The sequence below is a fragment of the Aplidium turbinatum genome, chromosome 2 (assembly GCF_918807975.1).
Source record: "Aplidium turbinatum chromosome 2, kaAplTurb1.1, whole genome shotgun sequence".
In the NCBI taxonomy this organism is placed as follows: domain Eukaryota; kingdom Metazoa; phylum Chordata; class Ascidiacea; order Aplousobranchia; family Polyclinidae; genus Aplidium; species Aplidium turbinatum.
In genome coordinates this window covers 7,326,825-7,354,313 of record NC_137473.1, presented here as the reverse complement: position 1 = coordinate 7,354,313, position 27,489 = coordinate 7,326,825, and the positions used below count along the sequence as shown (strand labels likewise).

Sequence of the window (27,489 nt, the reverse complement as noted above, 5' to 3'; positions counted from 1 at the left end):
AGTTGAGCAAGATCCTTTTCCTTTCACGTGCGCAACACGAGATACATATCTCGTGTCCAACATTAATATTGCCAAAAATTATTCACTAGGGGGCAAGATATCGCGCTGTCCCTTCGGTCCCCGTGTCCCATCGGTCCCGCACTTCCCCTAATGTACATCATTGAAATAGCTAAAACCTCAATTGCTAAGGCAACAGGGATCAGATGTCAGTAGATGTAACATAAAAAATATTTCGCACTTGCTAGTGCATCGTCAGTTCTGATAAAGGGCAGTTTAAGCACAGTTTAAGCCTACAAGTAATGTTTTAATCATTGAAATACTTATTTTATTACCTGGCAGTCATCGTCAACACAATCATGTCGAACGTTGTTTTTCGTTGCTAAATAGAATTCTAAGGGAGTGGCGAACTTCTATAAAATCAGCCACATTGGAGACACTCGTGCGAGTGTCGTTTGAATAGTACTGGATTACAATCCCGATAAAGCAGTTATTGCGTGGTGCAGCGATTCTATTGTAGGACGTCGCCCAGGCCCAGACTTCAACAACGCTAAGTGATCATTTTAGCATTGTTGCAAGTTTAATTCTATTTACTTGTGCTATCGTTATTTTTATTTTGTATTTTGGCCTCCAAGCACGCAGATTTGGCCGCCGAGAAGGAGCTCCCGGTAGGCCACGATGGCTGCCGAAAAAAAAAACGAGTTTTAAGGCCTGTAGGCTACTGTGTTGCAAAATTTTGTGCCGTAAATATTATTTTGAGGCAAAAATGAAAGATTTTAATTAAGCTAAAAGCGAATAACAGAAATTGTTATATTGCAAAATGTGCAGTAGCTTACATAACTTTAAAAGGGCACCATTGCCCCCTCTGTCCCTCCATCTGCAGAAAATTTGAGGGCAGGGGGGGGCATTCGCCCCCCCTGCCCCCCGTTTCCGGCGCTCCTGACACACATGTGTGTCATTCGCACTTAACGAGTTAAAACTGAAGCAACACTTTTACTGCTATTACAGCAAAACAGCCTTTTGCAAATAACATTATCAACCTGTTGTTACTGCCATAAGGACAACAATAAGCGTCATTCAGGTGTTCGTGAGAGGCTCGGAGTCTCTAGTTGGGAACAATTTTAGGGTGTTTCTGTCTACGGTAAGATTGCCTACTATTTAAACAAGTCTGGTATATTGAAGTTAAATGTGTTTTACAATAACCAAGGATACAAACTCCTATTCGGAAATTAAAAAATGCTCATCCTGTCTAGTCAATTTAGTTCATTGCGACGGGTGTCAGAAAAGCGACATTCTCCCGTCGTGAGGTTTACCTGCAATTTGGTCACTCAACTCACGCTTGTTCAAGAGTCGTTCCTTCTTTAACGAAAAACCTTTCGGTTTATACATGTTACGAGTAGGCCTACTTTTCAATTCTCCGCCTTATTTCATAATGTAGGCTAGTGTTTTTCAGCAATAATATCACTGCGGGATTTGTGAAAGCCGAAACGTTACAGTGAAGTCGCTTCCAAAATACAGATGCGGTGGGCTTAATTCTGTGAGAGCAGAATTTAGGTTTTGAATTTGCACAGTTGCAATGCATTTGCAATTCTCATAGGTTTCGGCCAAATGTTCTAATTGAAATTTGTCAGTTAGAAACATAGCAGGCCTACATGTTATACAGGGTCTTCGTCAACCTTTGCGTTAGTAGAACGACATACAGTAATCGCAAAATCTGAAAACCTTTCTTCTGAACAATAAATTTTATTTTTGTCCAAGTTCATGAGATGTTTACAAGTCTGTGTTCTATATTTTTTATTTTTTTAACTTCAAAATCGATGCTTTCGCCAATTTCAAAAGACATTGTATATAATCAACAAAATTTCAAGTTTCCAAGATCAGTGTTAAGTGCTTGGTCGCTTTCTTAAAGGGTTTCTCTTTTTCAACCTTGAAGAATAGACCATGCTTGCAAATCTGAAACAAAAACATTCGACTAGGTTATCACAAACTCATCTTGCTTACTTAACAATATAGATATTAACGACTTGTTTCAGCCTGATGCTGCGAGTTCTCAATGGTAATAGCGATTTGCACTAGCTTTCGCAACACTGTTCCCTAGTCATGTGTTATATCGTCATAGTGCATGACTAGGGAACAGTGTTCCGAAAGCTAGTGCAAATCGCTATTACAACAGGGAACTTGCAGCGACATTGTGAAGTAAGCAACGATCATGCTGCTAAAAGCGTAACTCAATCCATTGCATACACTTGCTTATTCAAACAGTGCTTTTTTTTAACCAAACTGACCATTTGAAATTAGCTCTTTTTTTCATAAGTACCGTATAGAAGTTTTATCAACTAGCAATCATCATTACGTTCCTCTCGTCAAGTTTAACCTGTTGTCAATGAAGCGCCAAGTTTATCTGTTGTGTAATCAAGTCCTGGCCAGTTAAATTCTTCAAATTCAAAATAGGCCAGTTCAAATTCAAAATAGGGCGTACAATAGTTCAAATTCTTATTGTACGCCCTATTTTGTTTTCCATTCAATTTTCCTTCTAGTTCTTTGAATAGAATTATGGCGAATCATTTGGCTAAAATATTTCAAATTTCTTGTTTCAATGCCAGCTAACAATAAACAATGTTTAAAAACAGCAATAGTTAAGAAATATACAGAATGCAACAAGTTTAGTAAAATTTGTTTGAAACTTTACTTGATCTCGTTGACTTTCTATCGTTTATGCGAAATCTAAAATCCTGGTAGGGATGTCAACTTGAGTTCTTCAGATGGTGCCTGTCCAGTTTCCTGGTTACAATAAAAGAAGCATTGAAACTTAACGACATTGGCAAGTTTCTGATAGGGATACAGTAATACGTTTCTCAGAAATTTCGCTTCAGCTTTTGTGATCACTGAAGATTTCATTTTTGTTTAAAGGTGCAGATGAAAAAAAAACTTGCTACCCTACATTAATGAACCACACTTGGTAAGTTATATTAAATCTACTCGTAAAGTAAAAATTCAAATGGTCAAGCAGGAAAGTTGCTGCCAATTATCATCTGCCCAAAAAACAAAAGTTTACCTCAAATCAGCCGGCTTTCGCTTTCATCATTGAAACTAAAAAGCTTTAAGTAATAAACTTAAATAAACTAAGTCTTAAATGTATTCAACATTGGTAAAGCATACAATATTGTTTTCAAGTCTCTTAGACGTGCAAGGCTCGCGTGTTTCGTTTAATTTCGCTTTATTTCATTGAAATTTCTAGCAGCTGTAATATGTACCCGATTTTAGGCATATTATAAATACCACTCAGTAGTGGGAGGGATCCGCAGGTTTAAACATTTATTAAAAGGGATCCCTGATTAACAAGGTTGGGAACCCCCAATTTAGAGGATGTGCTTTCGACTGTGCACGTTTGTGCATGTGGTATTGTGGTGATACTGATGTGAATAATGAACTATTCTTATGAACTCACCGATGGTGTTAACATAACACGACAAATATCGAAAGAAAATGCCCAACAGCTACAGTGTCGCGTGGGTGTTTGTACAACTGGGCCTAAGTGTAAGCGACTGCAGCAATAAATCTGCAATCTGCATCACATGTATGTGCAGAATGAAATAGTTTGCATTGATGTGAGTACATGACGCATATAACGGTTACCAGTTGGGGCGCTGTTCATGGCCTTGGACCTCCTCCTTGCTCTAACTTTATAGGTTTTGGTCCAAGCTATTACTTTTTTTTGGAGAAGTTCCATTTCCTCGCTGCCAAACAAATTTTCTTCCATGGCAAATCTACAATATACAATTCGGTGGTTATGAATAAGACAATCGTAACGTTTATAAAGAGGGAACAAACTAACAAACAAATGTTTACACGTTGCAATAGTTCATGAATTTTCACCAACATAAAGCAGATGGCTCTACCAAAATTACACCCAAGATCAAACAAAACTTCTTTAATAAATTGTTTCAAAAGCCAACAAGCACATTTCAGCCAGATTTTTTCTGTATAGTAAAATTCGAGACAGCGAATAACTCCTGCTCTTACATCCATGGGCTGTCTTCGATGTGGTGTTGACGGAGAAAGACTGGTTAACTTAAACTCAACTTACGAACTTATCTTTCTGTTTTTCGTTCGCATCCTGAACCCAAGTCCTTAGCCATTTCTCAAACAAATATGCAATCATCCATGCTTTGCTGTTAGAATCATATAAAGCTTTCTAACGCTTTTGAAACATCTAGAAACGTCTGGTCACAGCGGTAAACCATAATCTCTTCTTGGGAAAATTTTAACATAAAGTTCCCTAATCCGTTCGTCTGTATATAATGACCGAAGAAACACACACTTGAACTTCTTTTCAAACAGTGTATTCCTGTAAAATTAGCCCGAGGCTACCGAAAACGAGGGGGTGCAACGCCTACACCACTTAAACTGTCACTACACAACAGATTACTTGGATAAAAGACGGAACTTTTGTCCAGCTAGCAAGCACTAAGCCAACAGTTAAATGTGCGGCCAACTTTCAAACAATCATTTTACGAATGACCAGAATAGATATCAATATCTCAAATTCACGTAGAAAGTAACTGTGACGCAATAAATGAAAGACAATTATGAAGTCATTCCAACAGGTGTTTAAAGCTGATGTAATATTTCCTGTTTAAACAGGCCCAAACAAGTCCTAACAAGTTTGACACAAGTCTATGAACGATGGTGCAATTTTGGCACATTTTCTAGCAACTTCCATGACGTAATATTCAGTAGACTTGAACGGTTTTATATGACGTTTGATTTGTACAGAGATTGGCCGTAACATAGCGGCCCCTAGTTATGACAGTCTAACATGGCATAACTAAAAAAGAATTGAAGGACAATCGTGAGCCAATGAATAAAACACACGATACACAAATTTTTTGAATCACTCACGTTTAAGTTAATACGCAAATACAAAGGGCATGCAAAGAATGAACAGCAATAAGAATAAACACGACGATACATGAAATTGGTACCATAGGTACACGCTAAATGACGCTATATACAATAGTTGCGATAATAACCGACTGTTCCGGGCTCAGACAAGTATCGGCCACCGCAGACAAAACCAGGCTCAAACCCTAACACTTAGGTGTTCTTTACGGGGGCGAGGCACGAAATATCCCTCAACACGTAGTCTACTTTCACTTTCCCCGTACTCTCATCATAGTTGCAGACGGCAACTTTGGCTCTACGAACCACAGGCTTCCCTTTCCTAATTTGTGGAACTACCTCATGCACCCTCCCAAGTTGATACTTCCCACGTTTACCAATGTCTTGGAGAGAACCTACCACTACAAGTTGACCAGGTTCCAAATTCTCGGCCATTTTTAGCCATTTTTTCCGGCCCTGAAGACCTGGCAAGTAAAAATCGATCCATTTATTCCAAAACTGCGGAGAAAGTGACAAATTGAACCGATAATCCCTTCTTAATTGGTCACGATCATGTGGTTGCCCAACAGCACAGTATGGGTCTAAGTATGGGGTCAAAAGTGAGGCAGGGGTGATGACAGTAAAATCCCTAGGGTCGTCACTCAAAGGTACCAAAGGGCGTTCGTTCACGATCCGAACGGCACTGCCTGTGTACGTAAGCAGTTCAATAAAATTGGGCTTACGAATTGAAGAGTCCAAAATGTGAAAAAATGCGATTTTAAATTGTTTTACCATTGCCTCCCAGGCGCCACCTTGCGCCGGAGCATACGGAGGTATAAATTCCCAGTTTATCTCTCTCTGTCTCAGGGCGTTGTGAAATTCAGCTGATTCTATCAACTCGGGTAACTTCTTAGATGCTGCCTGAAAGGTACTTCCATTATCGGAATAGATAGCATTAACCTGCCCACGTAAATCTGTAAACCTTGTAAAGGCAAGTAAAAAATCACTCAGCGACAATGACGTGACCAGCTCAACATGAATAGCGCGAGATGCCATACATGTGAATAAGAGTCCCCAAGCTTTTTTGTGACTCCTACCTTCAACAAAGGTCAATGGTCCAAGATAGTCTAAGCCGCAATCAAAAAAGGGTTTCCTATGGGCAGTTGTGCGAGACAAAGGTAAATCAGACATGAGCTGCCTTATAGGCCGAGCTTTCTCAATCGCACATACACCACAATCATTAAGATACCTCTTCACGGAAGCATTACCATTAGCGATCCAAAACTTCTGTCGCGTAGACAACAAAGTGTGCTGTACTCCACAGTGCGCATTTCGATTATGATGCGACAGTACAACAAGCCTAGTGAAGGGGTGTTTCGAAGGCAAAACAATCGGATGCTTTGCTTCTAGAGAAATCTCGGGAGAATTACTTAAGCGCCCTTCAATGCGGATTACACCAGCATCATCTACACAAGGTCTGTACTTTTTAAGTGAACGCAATTCCTTCAAGCGTTCCTTCTCACGTTGCGAAGCGCCAACACTACCCCGCTTTATCACTTCCTCAAGTGCATCCGGCGATCGTTTGGTCATTAAATGTAACACATCGCCATACACGCTCTTCTGAACAAACTTCACAGTTAAGTCTAAGGCTCTATTAAGATAAGAGGCGTCCAGTTTTGGCTTCATAAAGCTACGCTTTCTCGTTTTACAGCACAAAAATTCAACAAAAGCAACCAAATAAGCAATTCTCTTTTTCATAACATACAAAGAAGGTGCGGCCTCGATCAATCTGTGAAGGCCACCCTGTGCAACGTCAAGCGACCCCTCTTCGTCACGAAGATATAGGCTATGGACAGGTACTGGAGTGGGGTTTTCTACAGATGGAATTTCTTCACACTGATAGAGAAGACTAGAACCATTTAACCACAACTCTCGAAACTCTTTCTTTGTAATAAGATTTGGCCTTGTGCCAACATCAGCTGGGTTCATATCGGTAGGGCAAAAACGCCAATCCTGGGCTCCAGACAACAATAAAATATGCTCAACTCGACGCGTAATAAACTTATTCAAACGTAAATCAGGGTTCTTAACCCACTGCAACACAGTCCGAGAATCACACCAAAAATACTTACTGCAGTCGGGCATCTTCAATGCCTCGTAGGCCTGCTTCACGAGTCTTGCTGTATTCAAAGCGGCAACAAGCTCTTTCCTAGCTATCGGCCAAGAAAACTGATTTTTTACAACAATGGTAGATTTACCCAGAACGAAAGACACACTCGGAACTCCGTTAACCAGTCTACGTAAGTAAACAACAGAAGAGAAAGCTTGATTCGAAGCATCACTAAACCCATGCAATTGATATGAAACAATATCATCCGGACTGCACACACCAGAGTTTGCAAAATACCATCTCGGTAACGAAAAATCCTTAAGCAGGTCCAAAGAGCGAAGCCACGACTCCCACTCTTTAACAAAGCTATCAGGGACCTCGGTGTCCCAATCAAACTTGTCTATCGCCAATTGCTGAAGTATAAGGCGTGCTTTTAGAAAAAATGGCGCTCCAAAGCCTAGCGGATCAAAATTTTGTCCAAGCTGACTGAGCATACTTCGGCGCGTGTGTTTAGCTAAGGGCTTTAAGGAACATGCGATACGCATCTCGTCAGACTCGGTTTGCCACACACAACCCAATGTCTTCGCTGATGGCAAAGTCATATTTTCAGTCTGAAAGTCAATGTCACGAATCAAAGGTGAAAGCATCTCATTATCCAAATTTGACAAGACAATCATAGCCTCCTTGTTAGCACTCCACTTAACAAGTTTAAACCCACGGCTATCAAACAAAGCAATTGATTCATGAGTGATTTGCTGAGCTTCCTCTAAGCTATCAGCCGAAAATATAAAATCATCCATGTACATATTATTTGCAATATTGCAGAGAGTCAATTCACCAGCACTGCTGGGATTCTGCTCGATCATTTTCTTTATAGCCAAGCAAGCGATATACGGGCTACTCTTTATTCCCCAAGGGTGTACACAAAAACGAAATGGTACCATCCTACCATTTTCAAGGTCATCATCTTCAAACCACAATATACGAAACAAATCCCTTTGCGACTCAGGTAACATTATTTGAAAGAAGCATTTAGTCACATCAGCCATGAGACCAAATCTACCAAGCCGAAATCTAGCCAAGACATCTACCAGAGGGTTTAACAAGTCAGGACCCGAAAACATTACATCATTAACACAAGTTCCTCGAAATTCAGACTTGCCATCGTAAACAATGCGCTTTTTTAATTGTGACGTCACAAAGTATGGTAAATACCATTCAAATCCCTTGACATTTCCTGCTTCACCCGCACGCTCAATATAGCCATTAGATTTAAGATCTTTCATGGTGTCAGTAAGGAAATCACGAAGTTCAGGTTGTTTTAAAGCTTTCTTTCTTAAAGCAGCAGCTCTATCTGACGCCAACACAAAATTGTTAGGTAGATCAATATCTTCCTTCAACGGAACAGGTATCTCAAATCGACCATCTTTCAACTCAATATTCGGTTCGACAAGTTCTCTAGCCAAAATATCATTGCGAGACAATTCACAGGTTTCATTTTGCAAAGTCAAATCCTGAATGACTTTATTCAGGTCTGCTATTTCCATATCACGAGACTCAATTTTACGCTGAAAGCCAGAGATGACATCCGACTCTGAAGACGTCTGCACTCTGCACACTTTAGCAACGCTTTCAACTAAGGGTGACTTACCACCACAAGCCAACCAACCGAGAGGAGTGAGCAAAGCATGCGGTTCACTACGATTGTCACCAACACGCTCTTCTTTTGCACACATCAAATAAGCGTTGTCGTTGCCAATCAGTACATCTACAGTACTACAATCATTCAAATGAAACATATTCACGTCATGAAAATGACGGAAACCACTTAAATCTTGTTTATGGGGTAAAGTTTTAACATCGTCAGCCCAAGCTGGGTTAACCACCGAGGTTATATCACAAAACAGTTCATCAGTCTCTAACGACTGGATGTTGAGTTTAACAAGGTCAGCACAAGTAGGTTTCTGACCAGCCAGAGTATCCATTTTAAACGACGCTTTATCATACGGTTTAAGACCAAGTTCGCACACCAAGTCACTCGAAACAAAGGTCAACTGCGAACCAGGATCATGCTGACAATACACCAACTTCGATTTGCCAGTCATTGGATTCAAAACACGAGCAGCAGTAACGCGGTTAAAGGCTGCTTTAACATTTCCAATCTTAACATTACGCACAGGAACTCTGGCACCAGCCTCATCTTTACCGACCAAATCTAGAGAATCACGTGACGTCACATAAAAATCATGCAGAAGAAAATAGTGTTTCCTATCGTTGGTAGGTCCACACTTACGACAGTTATTTGCATGATTACAGTCTCTAACCATATGCTGGCGCAAACAATTCAAGCATTTGCCAGCTTTCACAATGACATCTCTCCGATCTTTAGGTGTCAAGCGCAAAAATTCTTTACAATTAGACAAAAAATGATATTCAACTTGACCACGTGACGAACAACAAAAACATGCCGGTATGTCACTACGTCTGGCCACACCGCCGCGCGGTGCGCCAACAGCAGTCGAGTACTGCGAACTCCCTGAAATCACATTATCATGGGGTTTTACGGACGTCTGCCTAACCGGACATGAAGGCAATTTTCCTTTGCCAAACTTTTTAAAATGCTGCGACTCACCAGAATCGCCCATTAGCATAATGCTAAAATCAGTCGACTTGCGCGTTTCCTCCCGTACTACAAAATCAAACAAACTCTGAAAGGTAGGTTCCTCAGTGCTACCATACTGATCACCTAAAAAGTCAAGATAACGCTGCTTAGCGTCAAACGGGAGTCGCTTAGCCAAATCCAAAACAAAACGTCCTTCTAATTTATCACGCTGACCATAAGCTTTCGCGTAAAGCAAACACTGCGACAATTCATCTTTAAACTCTTTCAAATCACTGGAAGAGATAGAAGTCAATTTGCTACCATAGCGATACTTTCTAATTTCTGGTTCTGCGAAAAGACCTCCACGAACTCCAAAACGTTGGGACAAGCGAGCTAACGACATTTCTATCCTGTCTTCCTCTGACAAGCCAGGAGTGTCAGAAACCAAATTAGCAATCGTTTGTGCAGCTGTTCTAACACAAGCTGCTTGCAACAAAGTCAAACGAGTTCCCTTAAAGGGCGAAGCTGCCATCAAGGCCATAACACGATTTTTAAAGAAGACAAATGGCATATTATTACCATCGTAACCAATCAAGGCCGCCTTATCGAAGAACGTCCTACTATTTTGGTATTCAAAAAAGCAATCCTGCTGTTGAGAACTCGATTTAGCGGGAGAAGACAAGCTATATCCCTTAATGGGCTGAGTGGGCTCAGTCACATGCACAGCCCGATCACGATCCTCACATACGTTAAAATCAGGAGACACGATACGCCTCTCACAACCACCCAAATTACGTGTAGCTGGGCGATCAAAAACTAGCGGCGCTGAAAACTGTGAAGGGGGCAAAGCATTACTGCTAATGGCGGCCCCGTGACCTGTACGCTCTGGGGGAGGAGTTCGGTTGTAATTTGCAGACCTTGGCTCTACAGCCTTCGGAAGATCCTTAGCCGCGGCCCCGAGACCTCCTGAAACAGCTGGAAAACATGTGGATTGTACAGGTCCACTTACGGATTGAACAGGCGTGTGGAAAAGGTTAGGTAAATTAAACTGTGATTGATGTTCACTTCTGGAATGCCTAGAAGAGCCCTTCCTAGAGCTACGCCGGGAGCCCAACTCAGAACGATATTCAGCTAAAACTACCTCTTTACGTTGTTCGGCCCTCAACTGAGCGTCTTTGAGTGCGAACTCAGCAGCTCTAGCTTCGGCTCTCGCGGCGGCCTCAGCAGCTCTCGCTTCGGCCTCAGCAGCTCTCGCGTCGGCCTCAGCTATCGCGGCAGCCTCAGCTCGTATGGCCTCAGCTCGTATGGCCTCAGCTCTTGCGGCAGCCTCTGCTCGTGCGGCAGCCTCAGCTCGTATGGCTTCAGCTCTTGCGATGGCCTCAGCAGCTCTTGCTTCGGCCTCAGCTTGGATCTGGAGCTCCTCTCGTCTTAACTGTAGGTTAATTTGTGCAACTATCCGTGACGAGCTCTCAGACATCCTAGTGCTTACATTTGAGGCGCTATCCTCAGGATGTATGTCAGCATCCAACCTATCTGACAACTCACTTTCTTTTTGTTCGAAGTTATTTTTTAACGAGTTAAATTCGGGATCTACCCTATCACGAAGTTCTGCCAAGATTGCAGAGTTAACAATTTTACTCAAAAGAGCATGGAAATGCCGTAATTCCTCTTCTAAAGTAGATAACTTGGATCTAAAAATTAACAGTTCCTGCTTATCACTCAAAGAACCTAGGGCTACAGAAAGTTTCCCAATTTGAGTCAAAATATCCCGTCTAAGATGCCGGGCCTCTCGAACTGACTTAGCCTCATCGTTAAGGGGTCCCTCCCCAGAATGGCCTGCCCGACCGCAAAGAACATCATCAGGCTTAAACTCAGTCGAGTCGACGGCGGTCGAGTCCCTGTCGCCACCGAGTGTAGACATATTAAATGTTAGGGCTAAATTTAACAATTAAAAAATTAAGTTACACAAACACACAAATTTACAGTAGTTATAAAAAACTTAACTGCAAAGACCGTAAAAATACAAAAAAAAGAATTTAAATGCACGATACCGTAGCTGTACGAGTATGTGAAGTCCAAACGTCCACAAAACTTGCTTGGATTCTTCCACTTGAATCTTCAAGCACAGATGGATTGCCTTTAATCTTCTTTCTTGCCAATAAATGTCAAAGTTATTTTTCTTCTGTACCAAACTGAGAAGAAATGTCTTTACTTTTTAGCTTAAAGTTCTTCAGTTGCCTACCGAGAGGAAATGTCTTTAATTTTCTTTGCTTCTTTAGACTACCAACCAATAAGATCTTCTTTTATTATTTCTTTGCTTCTAAGTGCTTCTGTGCCAAACACTAGACAGAGAATCGTCTTTTATTTTTTATGGTCACAGCGGTAAACCATAATCTCTTCTTGGGAAAATTTTAACATAAAGTTCCCTAATCCGTTCGTCTGTATATAATGACCGAAGAAACACACACTTGAACTTCTTTTCAAACAGTGTATTCCTGTAAAATTAGCCCGAGGCTACCGAAAACGAGGGGGTGCAACGCCTACACCACTTAAACTGTCACTACACAACAGATTACTTGGATAAAAGACGGAACTTTTGTCCAGCTAGCAAGCACTAAGCCAACAGTTAAATGTGCGGCCAACTTTCAAACAATCATTTTACGAATGACCAGAATAGATATCAATATCTCAAATTCACGTAGAAAGTAACTGTGACGCAATAAATGAAAGACAATTATGAAGTCATTCCAACAGGTGTTTAAAGCTGATGTAATATTTCCTGTTTAAACAGGCCCAAACAAGTCCTAACAAGTTTGACACAAGTCTATGAACGATGGTGCAATTTTGGCACATTTTCTAGCAACTTCCATGACGTAATATTCAGTAGACTTGAACGGTTTTATATGACGTTTGATTTGTACAGAGATTGGCCGTAACAACGTCTAAACATCTAGGCATATGCTCGATTGCTCGTATCGTAAAAAAGTTAACTTCTCCCGAGCTACACCAGCGGTGACCAACACAGCGACTCTTTTTTTGGACATCTTTCCACCTGAACAATTTTCTGCCTTGAAAACATGTTTTTTTCTAGGAAGGCATTTGAAAAACAGCCCAGTCTCTCATAAATATTGAAATATTTCTCTGCTTCGTGTTCTTTCAGGAGCAAGGGCAATATGCTTCTTTGTCAGTCGTCAGCTCCTTGTTGACCCACTAAAGCTTCCCCATGAGGCTTGCACTATTACACATAATGTAGAAGTAGTAAACATGGCGGAAGTAGTAAACATAACAATGGCGGACTGATTGAACGACGTCACCACTCAACGACTGAAAAAGAATAGTGCTGAATGACTGAGAAAAAAAATCATACTAAAAAGAAATTTCAACGCTAGACGCTTGGTTTAAGAAGTTTCCAAAGTTGATAGGAATGCCCAGAGCGACGCTGCAATCAAGATATACAAAAACGCTGTGGCATGCAACATATGTGGGCTTCAACTCTAAAAAGACGTAAAACTACGTGTCGTAAATGTTAAACTGCCTGTTGCAAGTATGTGGCATTCCAAATTCCTAAGGCACACAACTACTTGAAGAATTGCACAAATACTTGAATTCCTAGCCAGCGTTTCAAAATTCTAATAAACGACACAATGTCCTGAAGAAAAACTGCAGGGGATGAAAGGCCTCCACATTTCACAACAGTAATAAGACGTAAAAAACACATAAGAAACACCGCAGGACGCCACAAAGGAAATGCTTTGAGGTCACTAGTACTTACCTAATGAAATGCTTAAAGCTATTCAAGCGATTGTGCACCATGTTGTCCAGGGCCGGATTTAGTCTAAGTGCTGCCCTAGGCAGATGAGAAAAGTGCCGCCCTCAAAAAAAATTTTCGATGGTGTTTTCGATTTTTTGATACATCACAGGCACTTGTTCTCATTTGTCCTCAATGGCGCCATTTTTATAAAACTTCATGAAACTAAAGTTCCTTCGTATACTAGTCTTACTTTTTGGCTTGTTTACATACTCTAAGCATCAAGGCAAGTACACAAAATAGCCTGCAACTTTTCCATCAACCTAACACTGACTAAAAACATTTTTTCTAGGCTCCTTCAAATTTACTAACAGTGAAACAAACCGAACAAAGATTAATAAAAATTGCACAGACAAAGCCTAGTCCTCCATACTAAGCGAGACAGATAACTAAAAGAAGCGATAAGCAGCACATATTGTTGAAAACCAATCAAGCGTGAAGTACTCTAGGGGCGATGACTTGCCATACATGACTTGCCGCACTGTTTATATATATAAATCTGCATTTGCTAATTATAAACAATCTTTTGACATTGGGATGAGTTAGCTTTAGTTATTTACAAATAACTATACATGTTGTTTTATTTTTCTATTAGGTCACCCATTCTTTAGATTTCCAAACGCACTGGCATATGGCTACTGGCTAGTACTACCCAATATGGCAGACATTTCATCAGTTGTGCTGTCAAATATACTGGAAATAAACCGAAACGTCACCCAGCCATACCATAAAAATAACAACTCGGTCAAGATTTCCTGATAGTATGTGTACAACTGTACAATAAACTGATGTCCGTGGCATTCAGCTGTAACAGTCTTGAGTTAAGTGAACTTCCCGTGTCAGTGTCGTGTCTTCAGATTACTTACTTTTAAGTTATCCATTAATGATTCAAGCTCTGACTGCTTTCCAGTAGCCTTCCTGTATTTTGCACTTGTTTTCTGTAAAAAATAACACCATGTCAACAAATGGAAGAAAATTTTTAGGCTCACTAGTAGCAAGGTGACATCAATGCACGTTGCTTCACCCACGTCGCTTTTGCTTTCAATGTGGCATTGACATTACGAAGCCACGTCCTTACAGTTTTGGTTTTGTTAAGATATTATTCAGGTTTCAAAACTACGTTATTATCCAGACTGCAGTGGCCATGCGGTTCTATACTGCGGTAACTGCAATGCAACTTGCATCTGTAGGGTAAACAGAAAGTCCTTGGACCAACTTATAAGCGATTTATTAGTAGAAAATAAATAAAATTTCATCAAAAATGTATCACAATGAGAGCTTATAATACTAGAAAAAAATTTCAGGAAAAATATAAGACAACATTGCAAATGAAATATTCTGAAGCGACAGGAATTGTTCTATTGCATGTAAAAGTAAGCTTTCCGTAAATTTTAAACAAATTATTTTTGCACCAAAAAATCACCGGTAGTCACTTATGCATGTGTAGTCACTGGTAGTCACTTATGCAGGTGCAGGTAAATTGGAACGCATTTATGAAGATGTTTAAATTTTTCCCTGCTTTAGGCCACATACAAATGCCTTAGTAATAACATATCCAATGAAGATGATTGTGTACTTACGCACAGCTTGTGGTACCTTTGCAGGTGCCTGCCCAGTCACCCAACTTGCTGCTTACACAAAGGACACACATTTTTTTTGTAGCGAACCCATTTTTTTTTCACTCGTGCCGCCATACAAAGCCGCCTCACAGCATCTCGGTCCGATATGTTGTGAACCGACCTGATATGCCGCGATATGTTCATGACCTGAAAGCCAATAAATATACAGAATCATGACTATAATACACTTTAATATGAATTTAGATTAAACAAAAAAGCATAAATAAAAAAAATAAAAAATGTGATTATAACTCATTGCTATACTTCTTGATATGAATTAAATATTATATCATACAGTAAAATCAGCCAAGTTCTAAAACTGATTCCTAGATGATAAAAAGCTTCCGCCAATGAAAGGTAGCCTTTTTATTACTTAAACAAGCATGATGCACACAAAAAGAATAAAAACCAACCATTGATTGGTTGAGAAAATCGTTATTCTTGAATTGGAAAACTTTCACGAAGTGGTAAATCTTGGCAGTTTCGCATAGCCTACTTGTTGAAACTTTGAACCATTAACAATGGTCTATTCATTGAGGTTGGCCAGCAATTTATTTTTTCATTTGATTTGCTTTTCCAGACACTAAAAAAAACACTTTCATAGTAGCAAAAGCTGTATATATATTTTTGTTTCCAGTTTCTAAACCAGGCTGATTGTATTTACCTGATACTAGAGGGGGGTGTAAATTTTGAATTCAGCTTTATCATTATCTCACATAAAGTGTTGACGTTAGCTCAGACTGGCCCATGTAGCGCAATTATAAAAGCACCAAAGGAGCATCATCTAAATTTCATGATTCAAAACATATATACTAATATACACTCACCACTGGTGGATTTTTGGCAAAGCTAGATGGTTTTTGTGACTTCATTATCTATATTATATACACAAAAAAATATATTAAAGACTGGTCAGGACTTGATTACAAAACTGCAATAAAAAACCTCATTTTATCTACACCTTATCATTTAGCCTACATTTTATCCGTACTTCTTCGATCTGCTGTTGTGCTTGCTTGTTTCCAATGCTCTGACAAACTTTATTACATCAATCAATGCTCCCAATTACTAAGTTACCACCAATTACTAAGTATATATAATAAACAACATGAAACACCCCTTCAACCACCACATTGGGCCTATGAAATACTTAACCATTATATTTTCAATAAACATGTAACAATTATAGTCGTTTGGTCAGTCATGATCTACACCCTTCTCTATGCTTGTAAAACCTAGACATTATAGCCTAATGTCATAACACGAAACAAGTCTCAGGACAAGAATGGAGTAGGCTAACTTTTAAAGTTGACACACACACATATTGTGTCAACTGTATGAAGTAGGCTACATCATGTAGCCTACTTCCTACTGGTTTTGCAAGGGTAGGGTGCTGGTATAGCAGAGATGCCAGCGACAAATTTCCAATAAACTTAGATTGTGTGCTAAAAAAAACCCAGATGAGACAAAAAAAAACCAGGTCCAGAAAATATGTAGTAAAGCGGTTAAAAAACCTGCGTGTGCTTTTAGGGGTAACACTAAAAGGCGGAAATGCGGAAGCGCGGAAATAAGCCGAAATAACTTTAGAATTAAAATAGTCAAAGTATTTAATGATCTCACAATTGCTTCTAAATAATATCTTTCAATGATATTTCAACATAAGAAAATGCTCGGTATTGAGTTGTGGCTAAAAATCGCATTTCCGCCTTTTCCTATTTCAATAAATTCCATTAAATTTCGAAATTTACTCCAATAACTGTGGAATTAAAACAGTCAAAGTATTTAATGACTTCACAATTGCTTCTAAACAATATCTTTCAATGATATTTAAACATAAAAGTAGGTTCGGTGGTGAGTTGTTGTTAAAAATCGCATTTCCGCCTTTTTCCATGTTGCAACATTTCATTCTTTCATGATGAATTTATCGCTATGTTAAACAATATGGACGCCAAGATCGTAGTTCCGCGTTTTCTACATCGACATTAAATCGCTACTTCTGCGGACAATACGCCATTTCATGCCCGGATTATTTAAGCCTTCCCGCCTTTTAGTGTAGTCCTGCTTTCAGCACCATTTTAAATCATTGCACAGAAGCCTCAGAAAGCTACAAATAGCATCACGTATATATATATAATTATACAATATACATGCTTATGTTGGTATGGTAGTTAATATATATGGAAAATAACTATAGCCTATACAAAAAACAAGAGCTCGGTAGGCCTATATGGGCTCACAGAAAAGATTTTGGTTCAAAATTTCCTTTATGGTAAAGCGTCTAGCTAGCAAGGTTCAGTGTGTGTTTAACCAAAATTTCTAAAACTGACTAGATGTATGAGTGTATAGGCTAGCCATTAAGGTTAGTTTTGACTTTTGAACTAAACTTTTTGCTGTGTGAGTTGTAGACTGCGGCTGAGGAGAATCATCATGCCTGCTTAGTGCTTACAGTTTGGTGTACAACTATGGTAACTTGGTTCTTAGCAATAAACCCTGCTTAGCCTTTTTCATTTGAACATAATGTTGAAAAGAATAACTCAAATTCACAATAAATAAATGTTCAGTAACACAAATAGTTGTACTACTCCAATTTTTAGTCATCCACATTTTTATAAAGTTGAATCATTTCTTCAGCATCCTGTACGGTACCTCACTGACTGCAGTAGCTGATGCAAAAAACATTACCTTATTATTTTTGTGTTGCAGTGTGGACCATTTATCGAGGATCCCAGTGCCTTAATACAGTGCAAGCTATGTACAAAGTTAAAAACCTAGATTTACCTAAATTTGAAAAAAAAACTTAAAACCCAGATGTGGTAAAACAAAACCCAGATCTAGGTGGAAAAACCAAGCTCTGGCATCCTTGGTATAGCATCGGCCGCCTTGGTCAGTGACGTCATTAAAAAGTGTGACGTCAGGCAAAAAACGCAACTACTTTTAGGAAGGGTGCAAAAACACGGAATAGAAGTAAATGCGAATGGTTATTGATTTTTAAATATTTGTAGTGAATAGTGCCTCCAGCTTTCTCATTTCTGCTTAGATCGTTGGAAAGCACGATGCCTCATCTACCCGAATGGATTAATTGCAAGTCTAAAGTAGGCATTATATTTATGTAGCGCTAACTTAAACTTTACTATTTTGTACCAACTCTTAGCAATTCAATTTTTACAATAAAAATACCAAACCAACACAAATTAAAAGAGTATGTCTTGCTTTATTTACCTAACACCTTTCACGTTTATATGCTATCTACAAAACGAGAAATCGTTGTTCAAACATAACCGCTCGACGAAGCTTTTTTCCAATACATTCTTCAAGGCGATTCGATCATTGTTTAGTATAAGCCCCCCCCCCCCCCCCGTTTGCTGTGATCAGTGAATACTGACTCCACCAAATATGCTGTAGCTTTCTCATTTCTGCTCAGATTCTAAAAATTTTACTATCGTTGGATGGCTTGATGCTTCATCTACTCGAATGGATTAATTGCCAGTCCAAAGTATGCATTATATTTATGTAGCGCTAACTTAAACTTTACTATTTTGTACCAATTCTTAGCAATTCAATTTTTACAATAAAAATACCAAACCAACACAAATACAAAGAGTATGTCTTGTTTTATTAATTTGTTGACTTTCACGTTTATATCTAATCCACAAAACGAGCAATCGTTGCTCAAACGTAACCGCTCGACGAAGTTTTTTCCAATGCATTCAGGCGATTCGATTCGCCCCCCAGTTTGCTGTGATCGGTGAATAGTGCCTCCACCAAATGTGCTGTAGCTTTCTCATTTCTGCTCGGATTTTAACAATTCTACCATGGTTGGAAAGCACGATGCCTCATCTACCCGAATGAATTAATTGCCAGTCCAGCATATGCATTGCATTTATGTAACACTAACTTAAACTTTATTATTTTGCACCAATTCTTAGCAATTCAATTTTTACAATAAAAATACCAAACCAACACAAATTAAAAGAGTATGCCTTGCTTTATTTACCTAACAACTTTCACGTTTATATGTTATCTACAAAACAAAAAATCGTTGTTCAAACGTAACCGCTCGACGAAGCTTTTTTCCAATGCATTCTTCAAGGCGATTCGATCATTGTTCATTATAAGCCGCCCCCCGTTTGCTGTGATGCATTGGAAAAAACTTTGTCGAGCGGTTACGTTTTAATAACGATTGCTCGTTTGGTTGCTTGTTTTGTTGCACGATTGCTCCTCTTTGCAGGTGATACCTTGTTATCCATGTCAGCAAATACACTAAATGATCTCCAAAGTAATGTTAACAAAGAACTTCTGCAAGTTGATAATTGGCTTCGATAGGCTACAACAAGCTTTCTTTGAATTATTGTAAAACTATGTACATGCTAATCAAGAAAGGAAGGGAATAATATAAATGAAAATTTTGCAATATCTATCAATGGAACCCAAATCGATCGCACAGACAATGTAAAATACTTAGGTGTTATAGTTGATGACAAAATGCAATGGACACATCACATAGAAAAACTGACAAAACGATTGCGGAAATCTATTGGTCTTATGTATAAGATTAACCACTATGTAGATGAAAAAACACTGATGATGTTATATTATGCTCTTATATATACTCATCTCCAATATGGCATCACAAGCTGGGGCACAGCTGACTCTTCCAATCTTAAAATTCTAAACACCTTGCAAAACAATGCACTGAGATGTATAGCCAACTGTGACTACTATACAAAACTTTCCCCCAAATATAAAGAGTTTGATATACTCATGATAGAGGATATTCATCGACTAGAACTAGGAAAATTTATGTTTAAAATCCACCATAATATATTACCAAATCATTTTAAAAACATGTTTACAAAATCTAAAGACATTCACAAGTATTCAACCAGAAGTGCTAAGAAAGAGTCTATATATATTCAGCAAATAAATTCCAATTCTGGGAAGAAATGCATTAAATATGCTGGAGCAACCTTGTGGAATAATATCCCAAAGCAAATCACAATGTTGTCGCTTTCTTCTTTCAAAAGGAATATAAAGAACAACTCATTTCAAATTACTAAAGCTGATTTTGGCATTATTTACATTGTTGGCATTGATAAACTGATTTAGGCTACTAGTTACTGACCCATTTAAGTGTCATTCTGTGATTATATTGTTGATTTAGGCTACTGTTGTTGATAACTATTTTTTTTTCCTTTTTTTGTTGTTGTTGTTGTTTTTCTTTGTGTTTGTTTTTTCTGTACTATTAATCCAATTATATATTGAATCCAGTAAAACATCCCATGAGGGGGCACCTTGACTTAGATAACCGCATGGTTTTTTCGGTGTCTCCATAGTGTAGTTTCCATATAAAAAGCTATTTGTTATATCTCCTGATGTGTACATTGAAAATAAATGTGGAGCTATGCCGAAATAAACTTGATTGATTGATTGATGCCAAACCACTTTAAATAAGGCCACATTTGTGGAATTTGGCATAAAATATGCCAACCTGGCAACTCTGCTGGAGACTGAAGAACACAAATTTAGCGTCGACTTTGAAAAGCGCGAGAAAAGCTAAATTTCTGAAATGTAAAGTCCCAAGCCAAACCGCAAAACTTTTGTAAAAATTGAACTTCCGAATCCATTAGCCTACATTTTCTGAAAATTGGGCAAATTCTGGCTCCACTCATTACCACACTGATTTTCAGACTGCACAGCACATTCTCTACCAATGACCAATGTCCTGCATTCCGAGTTCCGACCCAAGGATAGACATATAAGACCTAACAACGCTCGATAAACACACAATCCATTGGCTGCTGCGCGTAGGCTGGATGTAGCCTATGTGACCTGCATCGGCCTCAAAACGTAAGAAGATCCAAAATTTGGAGAAGGCAAAAAAATTGGAAGTTCCAATGTCCTAATCATTGATGTCATTAATTTGAAAAAGTAAGAAGAATAAAAACATATTTTTGAGGGCTCAAAAAGAACAAATTGCCAAATCCTGCCTGATAAGCCTAGCCTATACATAGGCCTATGCCCTGATTGCGAACCCCTGCCCTTATGCGTCTTTTTCACTCCAGGTTACAATTTAAAGTAGCCTATTAATTTAAAAAATAGAGAAAGCAAAAAATTATTTTAGAAGGATTCAAAGGCCTTGATTGCCAACCACTTATTGTGCGTGTTTTCCAGTCCTGGTTGTAATAATTTAGACTTAGCTACTAAGTTCAAAAAAATGCGAGTGGGGGGGGGGCAAAAAACATTTTAGAGGGGTCAAATGTCCTGATTTCCAACCCTTGATATGCGTTTTCCAATCCTATAGTTGTAATTTTCTAGGCTAATTTAAAAAATGAGGGAAAAAGCACACAATCATTTCCAATGCTATATCCAATATTCGTGATTGTTTTAACCCCTAATGGGTGTTTTTCACCCTTTAATTGTTGCCACTTAAGTTATTACCTACAGCAGTTATAAAATTGTGACAGGTAAAAAAGTAGTTGTAGGGGATTAAATGCTCTAATTTCCATGGCGCGTGTTATCCACTGCCTGAATGTATAAGTTACGGTAATTCAAACAATTTTATGAAAAAAATTGAGAGCGGGCAACACATAATTTTGGGAGGTTACATTCCCTGATGCCAACCCCTGAAGCGTGTATTCCACTCCTGGTTGTAATATTACACAGGCCAACAAAAAAGATAAAAAATTTTGTGTCTGCAATGTAAGATGTGATTTGAGGTATATTGAGGCTGCTGATTTCAAAAATCACATCAGATTTTACCCATCACATCAGGTTTTTGAGATTTTTGCATCATATTTTTTCTCATAATATTGTTTTTTTGGCCGAATTTTCTCTTACTGTTACCGTTTTATAAAGACCTTATGAGCCAATAGTGTTTGAAAATTTGTCATATTCATGGAAATGATTTTATTTTGTAACATTTAGAGATGTATGATGACACCATGACCATTGGAGTGACCGACTTACCTTCAGAAGGTACACTAGACAGAAGCCCCCCTAGACAGATGGTCCACTGGTCAAAAGAGTCACCTAGACCAGGGTTTCCCAAAGTGGGGTCCGCGGACCCCTGGGGGTCCACAAAGACTGCACAGGGGTCCCTGACGATATGACAAAATGGCGAAAACAGGCTTGACATTGTACGGTACCGTACTTCCATTTGTCGCAGATGAATGCCGCCGTGATTTGTAACTAAAATGAATTATTTAATGAATGTTAGGCCGTGTCAATCTTAAATATTTGAAATGAATTAGTACGTCTTGGTAATTGCTCTACTTTAAAAATTGCATTCGGCGTCTATGATGCAACAATTAAACGTACGGTGTATAGCAGTCGGGAATGTTTGCTATATAGCTACAAGGCTAAACTGTTTTTCGGTTAGCTACCTGTAGGTCTATGCAGTCCGAGCATTAAAATAGATAACCCCATAGGTGGTAAGGTTATGAAGTTCTTAAGTTTCAATTTTTGTTCGAATTGGCCTTAGGCCTAGCTTAATAATTCAAAATAAAATAAAAATAATAGATAAAAACATAGAAATAACTCAATGCGAAGGGGCGGTGTTTAGGTATAAGAGTAGCAGTAGCGAAGGGACGATAGAATAGTAACTAATCGAAGTTATCAGATAATTCATTTGTGTTAACTTTTAGTAGAATGGCAAAGGTGGCACTGCAGCTGACAACATTTTTTACAAATATATTTCTGCGCAGCTTTTTCTCCGGTAGTCTACAAAGTCAGTAGGCCTACAACAATTGAGGCTAAGCGATAGCCTGTTGCAAAAGTTTGTGCAGAAATAAATTTGTCAAACATGTACCGGTAGTCAGCTGCAGTGCCACCTCTGCGATTTTTCTAATATCCTGACTGACACGGATATTTTTTTTCTGTTTTTAAATTTTAGTGTTATAGTTCAAATCTTATGGATAAATTTTTGAAGCGAAAGGATAAGTCGAATGATTCAGAATGTGAAGCCCAGCAATCTCAGGATGTTTCATCCCGGAAGACGAAGAGACAAAAAGTTCGAACATACGATGAGGAGTATCTTAAGCTCGGGTTTATTGAATGTCCTTCAGATGTTACTAAGCCTCAGTGTTTAATATGCTACAAAACATTGTCGAATGAATGTATGAAACCAGCCAAGTTAAAGCGGCATTTGATGGCTCAACATCCTGAGCTAGCTGGAAAGCCACAGGCTTTTTTTGACAGAAAGAAAAAAGAATATTTAAAGCAAAAAGAAACTTTTACACAATCTTTGGTGTCGAACGAAAAATTAATGAAAGCATCTTATTTAGTGGCGCTAAGGGTGGCTCGAGCCAAGAAAGCTCACACAATTGCGGAAAATTTAATTCTTCCAGCAGCAATTGACATGTGTGAAGTAGTTTTGGACTGCAAATGTGCAGCCAAGCTTAAAGAAATTCCATTGTCGAACAACACGATTTCAAAAAGAATCGATAAACTTTCGAATGACATAAAAGCACAGCTGCTTGAAAGACTGAATCAAACTAATTTTGCAATCCAATTGGATGAAAGTACGGACATTGCCAGCCAAGCACATCTCTTGGTTTATGTTAGATATTCATGGGGAGACGAAATGATAGAAGATTACATGTTTTGTCATCAAATGCAATGCAGAACAACCGGTTTAGACGTTTTCAACGTACTTTGTGATTTCTTTTCACAATCAGAACTGTCGTGGGAACGATGTGTGGCTATATGTACCGATGGTGGAGCTTCAATGACCGGCAAGCACTCCGGGGCTATAGCTCGTATCAGGGAAAAAGTACCGAACATTATACGAACGCACTGCAAGATTTATCGCGAAGCGCTTGTTGCGAAACATTTAGGAAAATCTTTGTCTGAAGTCTTATCTTTATGTGTCAAAGTTATCAACTCTATCAAAGCTCGCCCACTGCAGTCCCGAATGTTTTCGAAACTTTGCGATGAACTAGGCTTAGAACATTCAAGCCTTTTGCTCCATACGGAAGTTAGATGGCTGTCGCGAGGAAAGATTGTAGAACGCCTGTTTGAACTGCGAGAGGAGATTTTAATTTTCTTGCGAGCGCACAATGCGGACTTAGCTTCACTAGTAGCCGATGAAATTTGGCTTGGGAAACTTGCATAGCCTATCTGGCAGATATTTTTAACCTTCTCAATCAACTGAACTTGTCACTTCAGGGAAGAGATGCGAACATTTTACTCAGTCAAAACAAAATAACAGCATTCACAAAGAAACTCAACATATGGAAAACGAGAATAAATGAAAATGTTGTGGATATGTTTCCTGTTCTGTGTGACTACATTGCCAACAAACCTTTAATAAATACAGATTTGATTTTCTCTGACATTCAACAACATTTGGAATTGCTTTCTGTACATTTTACGAAGTACTTTTTAAAAGAGACATATGAGAATTATGACTGGATTTTAAACCCTTTTGTTGTTGCAAAAACTGATCTGTCAGGACGCAAAGAAGAAGAATTGGCTGAATTGTCATCTGACCGAACTTTAATGATTAGTTTCAATCAAAAACCTCTTGCATCTTTCTGGTTAAGTGTTGAGAACGAATATCCACTGCTCTCACAAAAGGCTACCCAAATGTTATTACCTTTTGCCACTACCTACATGTGTGAGACAGCATTTTCAGCTCTTACAAATATGAAGACAAAATACCGGTCCAGACTTATCGTAGACTCTGAATTGCGAGTTTGCTTGTCACAAATTGCTCCAAGAATTGACAAGTTGTGCAGTAAGAAGCAATCACATCCATCCCATTGATGTTGTCATTTCGATTAATAAACATGATTCAGTGTTACTTATTTTTATTTGTATTAACACTTATCGCTGGTTAGGCGGAAAATTGATGCGACATAAGATTGGGGTCCGCGAAAAAACACTTTGACAAATAGGGGTCCATTGCCCAAAAAGTTTGGGAAACCCTGACCTAGACCATCTGGCTAGTGGACCATCTGTCTATGGTAGACCATCCAACTTATGTACCTTCTGAGAACTGTTCATAAACTACCCCTTACAGGCAGGGTTGCATTCACTTTCGCCTGAATGCTTAGTAGGCTACCATTCTTCTTTTTGATAACATCGGTTTCATCTTTTTCGCTGAACGTGGAGATTTAAGCATATGTGAAACTTGTCTATGACTCATTCTTATCTGAATTTTCATGTATTCAGATTTTTTTATATTAGCAAGGTGTTAATTCTGTTTGTGGTGTGAATAAGTAGCAGAATGACATCTTCAAAAAAGTGTGAAAATGACCTTGATGTTCTTTGTTACATATGTGGCAGTTATACTGTTCCTAACCAAAGGCAAACCATAACAAGTTTTGTAAAACAAGCATATCTTAAATACTTTAAAATTCGCCTGGGTGATCAGGACAAATCATGGGCTCCACAGTTACTCCAGTCTCCACACATGATGCATGTAAAGCTTGTGTGAAAAACCTAAGACGATAGATCAATGGAAATCCTAAATCCACTCACAACATTCACAAAAATCATGCAAGCGAAAGTTTGTCCATAGTATAACGTTTCCCAAATGTGCATGTGAATTTCCTTTTTTCTGTAGAATTGAACCTATTTTTAAGTGTCTATTCTATTCAATTACTTCAATTTTATTTTTCTTTGCTGGCGCAAACATAATAGCGAGTGACATTACAAACACACAACTGTAGCAACAACAAAAGGAAAAGATGTCAAAACCAAAAGGTTTAAAATATGTATTGGGGATTTGCAAAGCCACCAAACCTACTTCTTAACACGAAAAAAATAACAATGCAGCCTACTCTTGTAAAAAAAATGACGTTGAACGTTTAGTGTTAGCAGATAAACTTTGAAGAATTGGGTTCAAGTTACCACACTTCAATAAAATTAAAAAAATAAAACAGGTCTTGAAATACCTCAATGTTTTCATTAATATTATGTTTGTATCTCTTGTGTAGACTTTTAACTTTATCGTGATGAATTTAGACTTTATCACAGACCTTGTTGACAAAAAAAAGTTCAAATTCTATAAAACGCCATAGTCTACTAATATATTTCAGGAGTCGATTTTACCCATTTTTACCAAAACTTCCTTCAGATATCATAAAATCCTGATGTGATACAAAAAATCTGATGTGATTTTTGAATTCAGCACCCAAAATATACCCTAGAATGACATTTACTATGCTGACACAAAAAGTGTGTTGGCTTGTGTTATCTATCATTTAAAAAAGGAGCCTAAACAATTATTTTTTGGGATGTAAATGCCCTGATTGTCAACCCTTGATGCGTGTTTTCCACTTCTGGTTAAAGTTTTTTTTTAACAGAGGGAAATTAAGTTAAAATTTATTTTTAGGAGGGTAGGCCTAAATGCCCTGATTGTCAAACCCCGAAGCGTGTTTTCTACCCGTGACTGCAACTTCAATTGAAAAAAATGAGGTAACAAAAAAATATTTGTGGGGGGGTTCGTTTTCCACCCTGAAACATAGAACACAAGCATGGAATATAGGCTAAGTGTGAAACTATTGCCGTACAATAAAGTAGCCTACGACAAACTATAACTAGGGGAAGGGCGATACCTACAAGCCGATTTTTACAAAACCTCATATATTTTTTGTTTTGTGTCTAAGATTCGTCTCAAAGTTTACGTAGGCTATATCTTCCCACCTACAATCTCCATACTTTCATGGATTTTAGGCATGTTCCGATGGAAGCGGAAGTCCCTAGAGCAAAAAATGCAGCGTCCTCCAAAGTGGTTCATACGACCAGCAAGTGAGGGTCCTACGACCATATGTGGAGGGTCCTCTAAGCCGCTTGAAAAAAGCATGCAGTATTTTCGATTTTCCATTTATTTAACAGTTTTAGGCTATGTTGTGCTGTTGTCATGCTACTACAAGAAATGTCAAATGGGAAACACTAAATGTATGCGCTCATCCGAAAATCTCTCTGTTAAGAACACAGATGATTTTGCTATCAGCACAAAATAGTCCGTGCACAAAGTTTAATTCGCAATCAGAAAATTGGACAAACATGACTGTAGCCTACTTCTTCACCACAAACTTGTTTATTCAAAATTGTGCGCAGAGAAGTCAACAGGTATCAATTAATTTCTTTGGATCGTGTTGTTGATCGAAAACAAAATATTTCTCAGGTCGCTCCAATAGGGAGGTTCACAGGTCACGCACCACATGACCGGTAATTTTTTTGCTCCCAGCCTAAAACCTGAACTTTTAGTCTCATTCAACATAGCTAAAAACAATGCTAATTTATCGCACATTAATCACTTGTCACTGAAAGCCAAGATATCACTCAAGTTAAAAAACTAGAAAACATGTTGTACGATCTCAAAAAATTACAAAATTGTGTCAAAATCAGCAATGAGGTCTCCTGTCCACAAATCAGCTCAAAAAATGACGTTAATTTCTAGGAAAACCTAACGAAGCGTGTTAAAGCCAACAATATCCACATTAGGCACTAAAGAGTGGTATAA

General features: G+C 38.6%; 1 protein-coding gene and 1 long non-coding RNA gene across 3 annotated transcripts; one reads left to right on the top strand and one right to left on the bottom strand.

The window, feature by feature from the left end:
* Positions 1–1,778: 1,778 nt before the first annotated feature.
* LOC145765494 (uncharacterized) lies at positions 1,779–17,796 on the bottom strand. Of its 2 annotated transcripts, XR_014288572.1 has the most exons (7): positions 17,700–17,796; positions 15,845–15,892; positions 14,979–15,164; positions 14,265–14,336; positions 3,634–3,764; positions 2,687–2,778; positions 1,779–1,950 (listed from the first exon to the last, which is right to left on the bottom strand). It is a non-coding gene; the product is annotated as an uncharacterized LOC145765494 (long non-coding RNA). The 2 variants fall into 2 exon arrangements; XR_014288571.1 differs by lacking the exon at positions 17,700–17,796 and having other exon boundaries at positions 15,845–16,376.
* A 5,130-nt stretch (positions 17,797–22,926) lies between these two features.
* On the top strand, positions 22,927–24,129 carry LOC145788281 (protein FAM200B-like). Its single transcript, XM_082600063.1, has one exon. The coding sequence runs from the start codon at positions 22,927–22,929 to the stop codon at positions 24,127–24,129; it is 1,203 nt and encodes a 400-aa protein (XP_082456189.1).
* Positions 24,130–27,489: the final 3,360 nt, after the last annotated feature.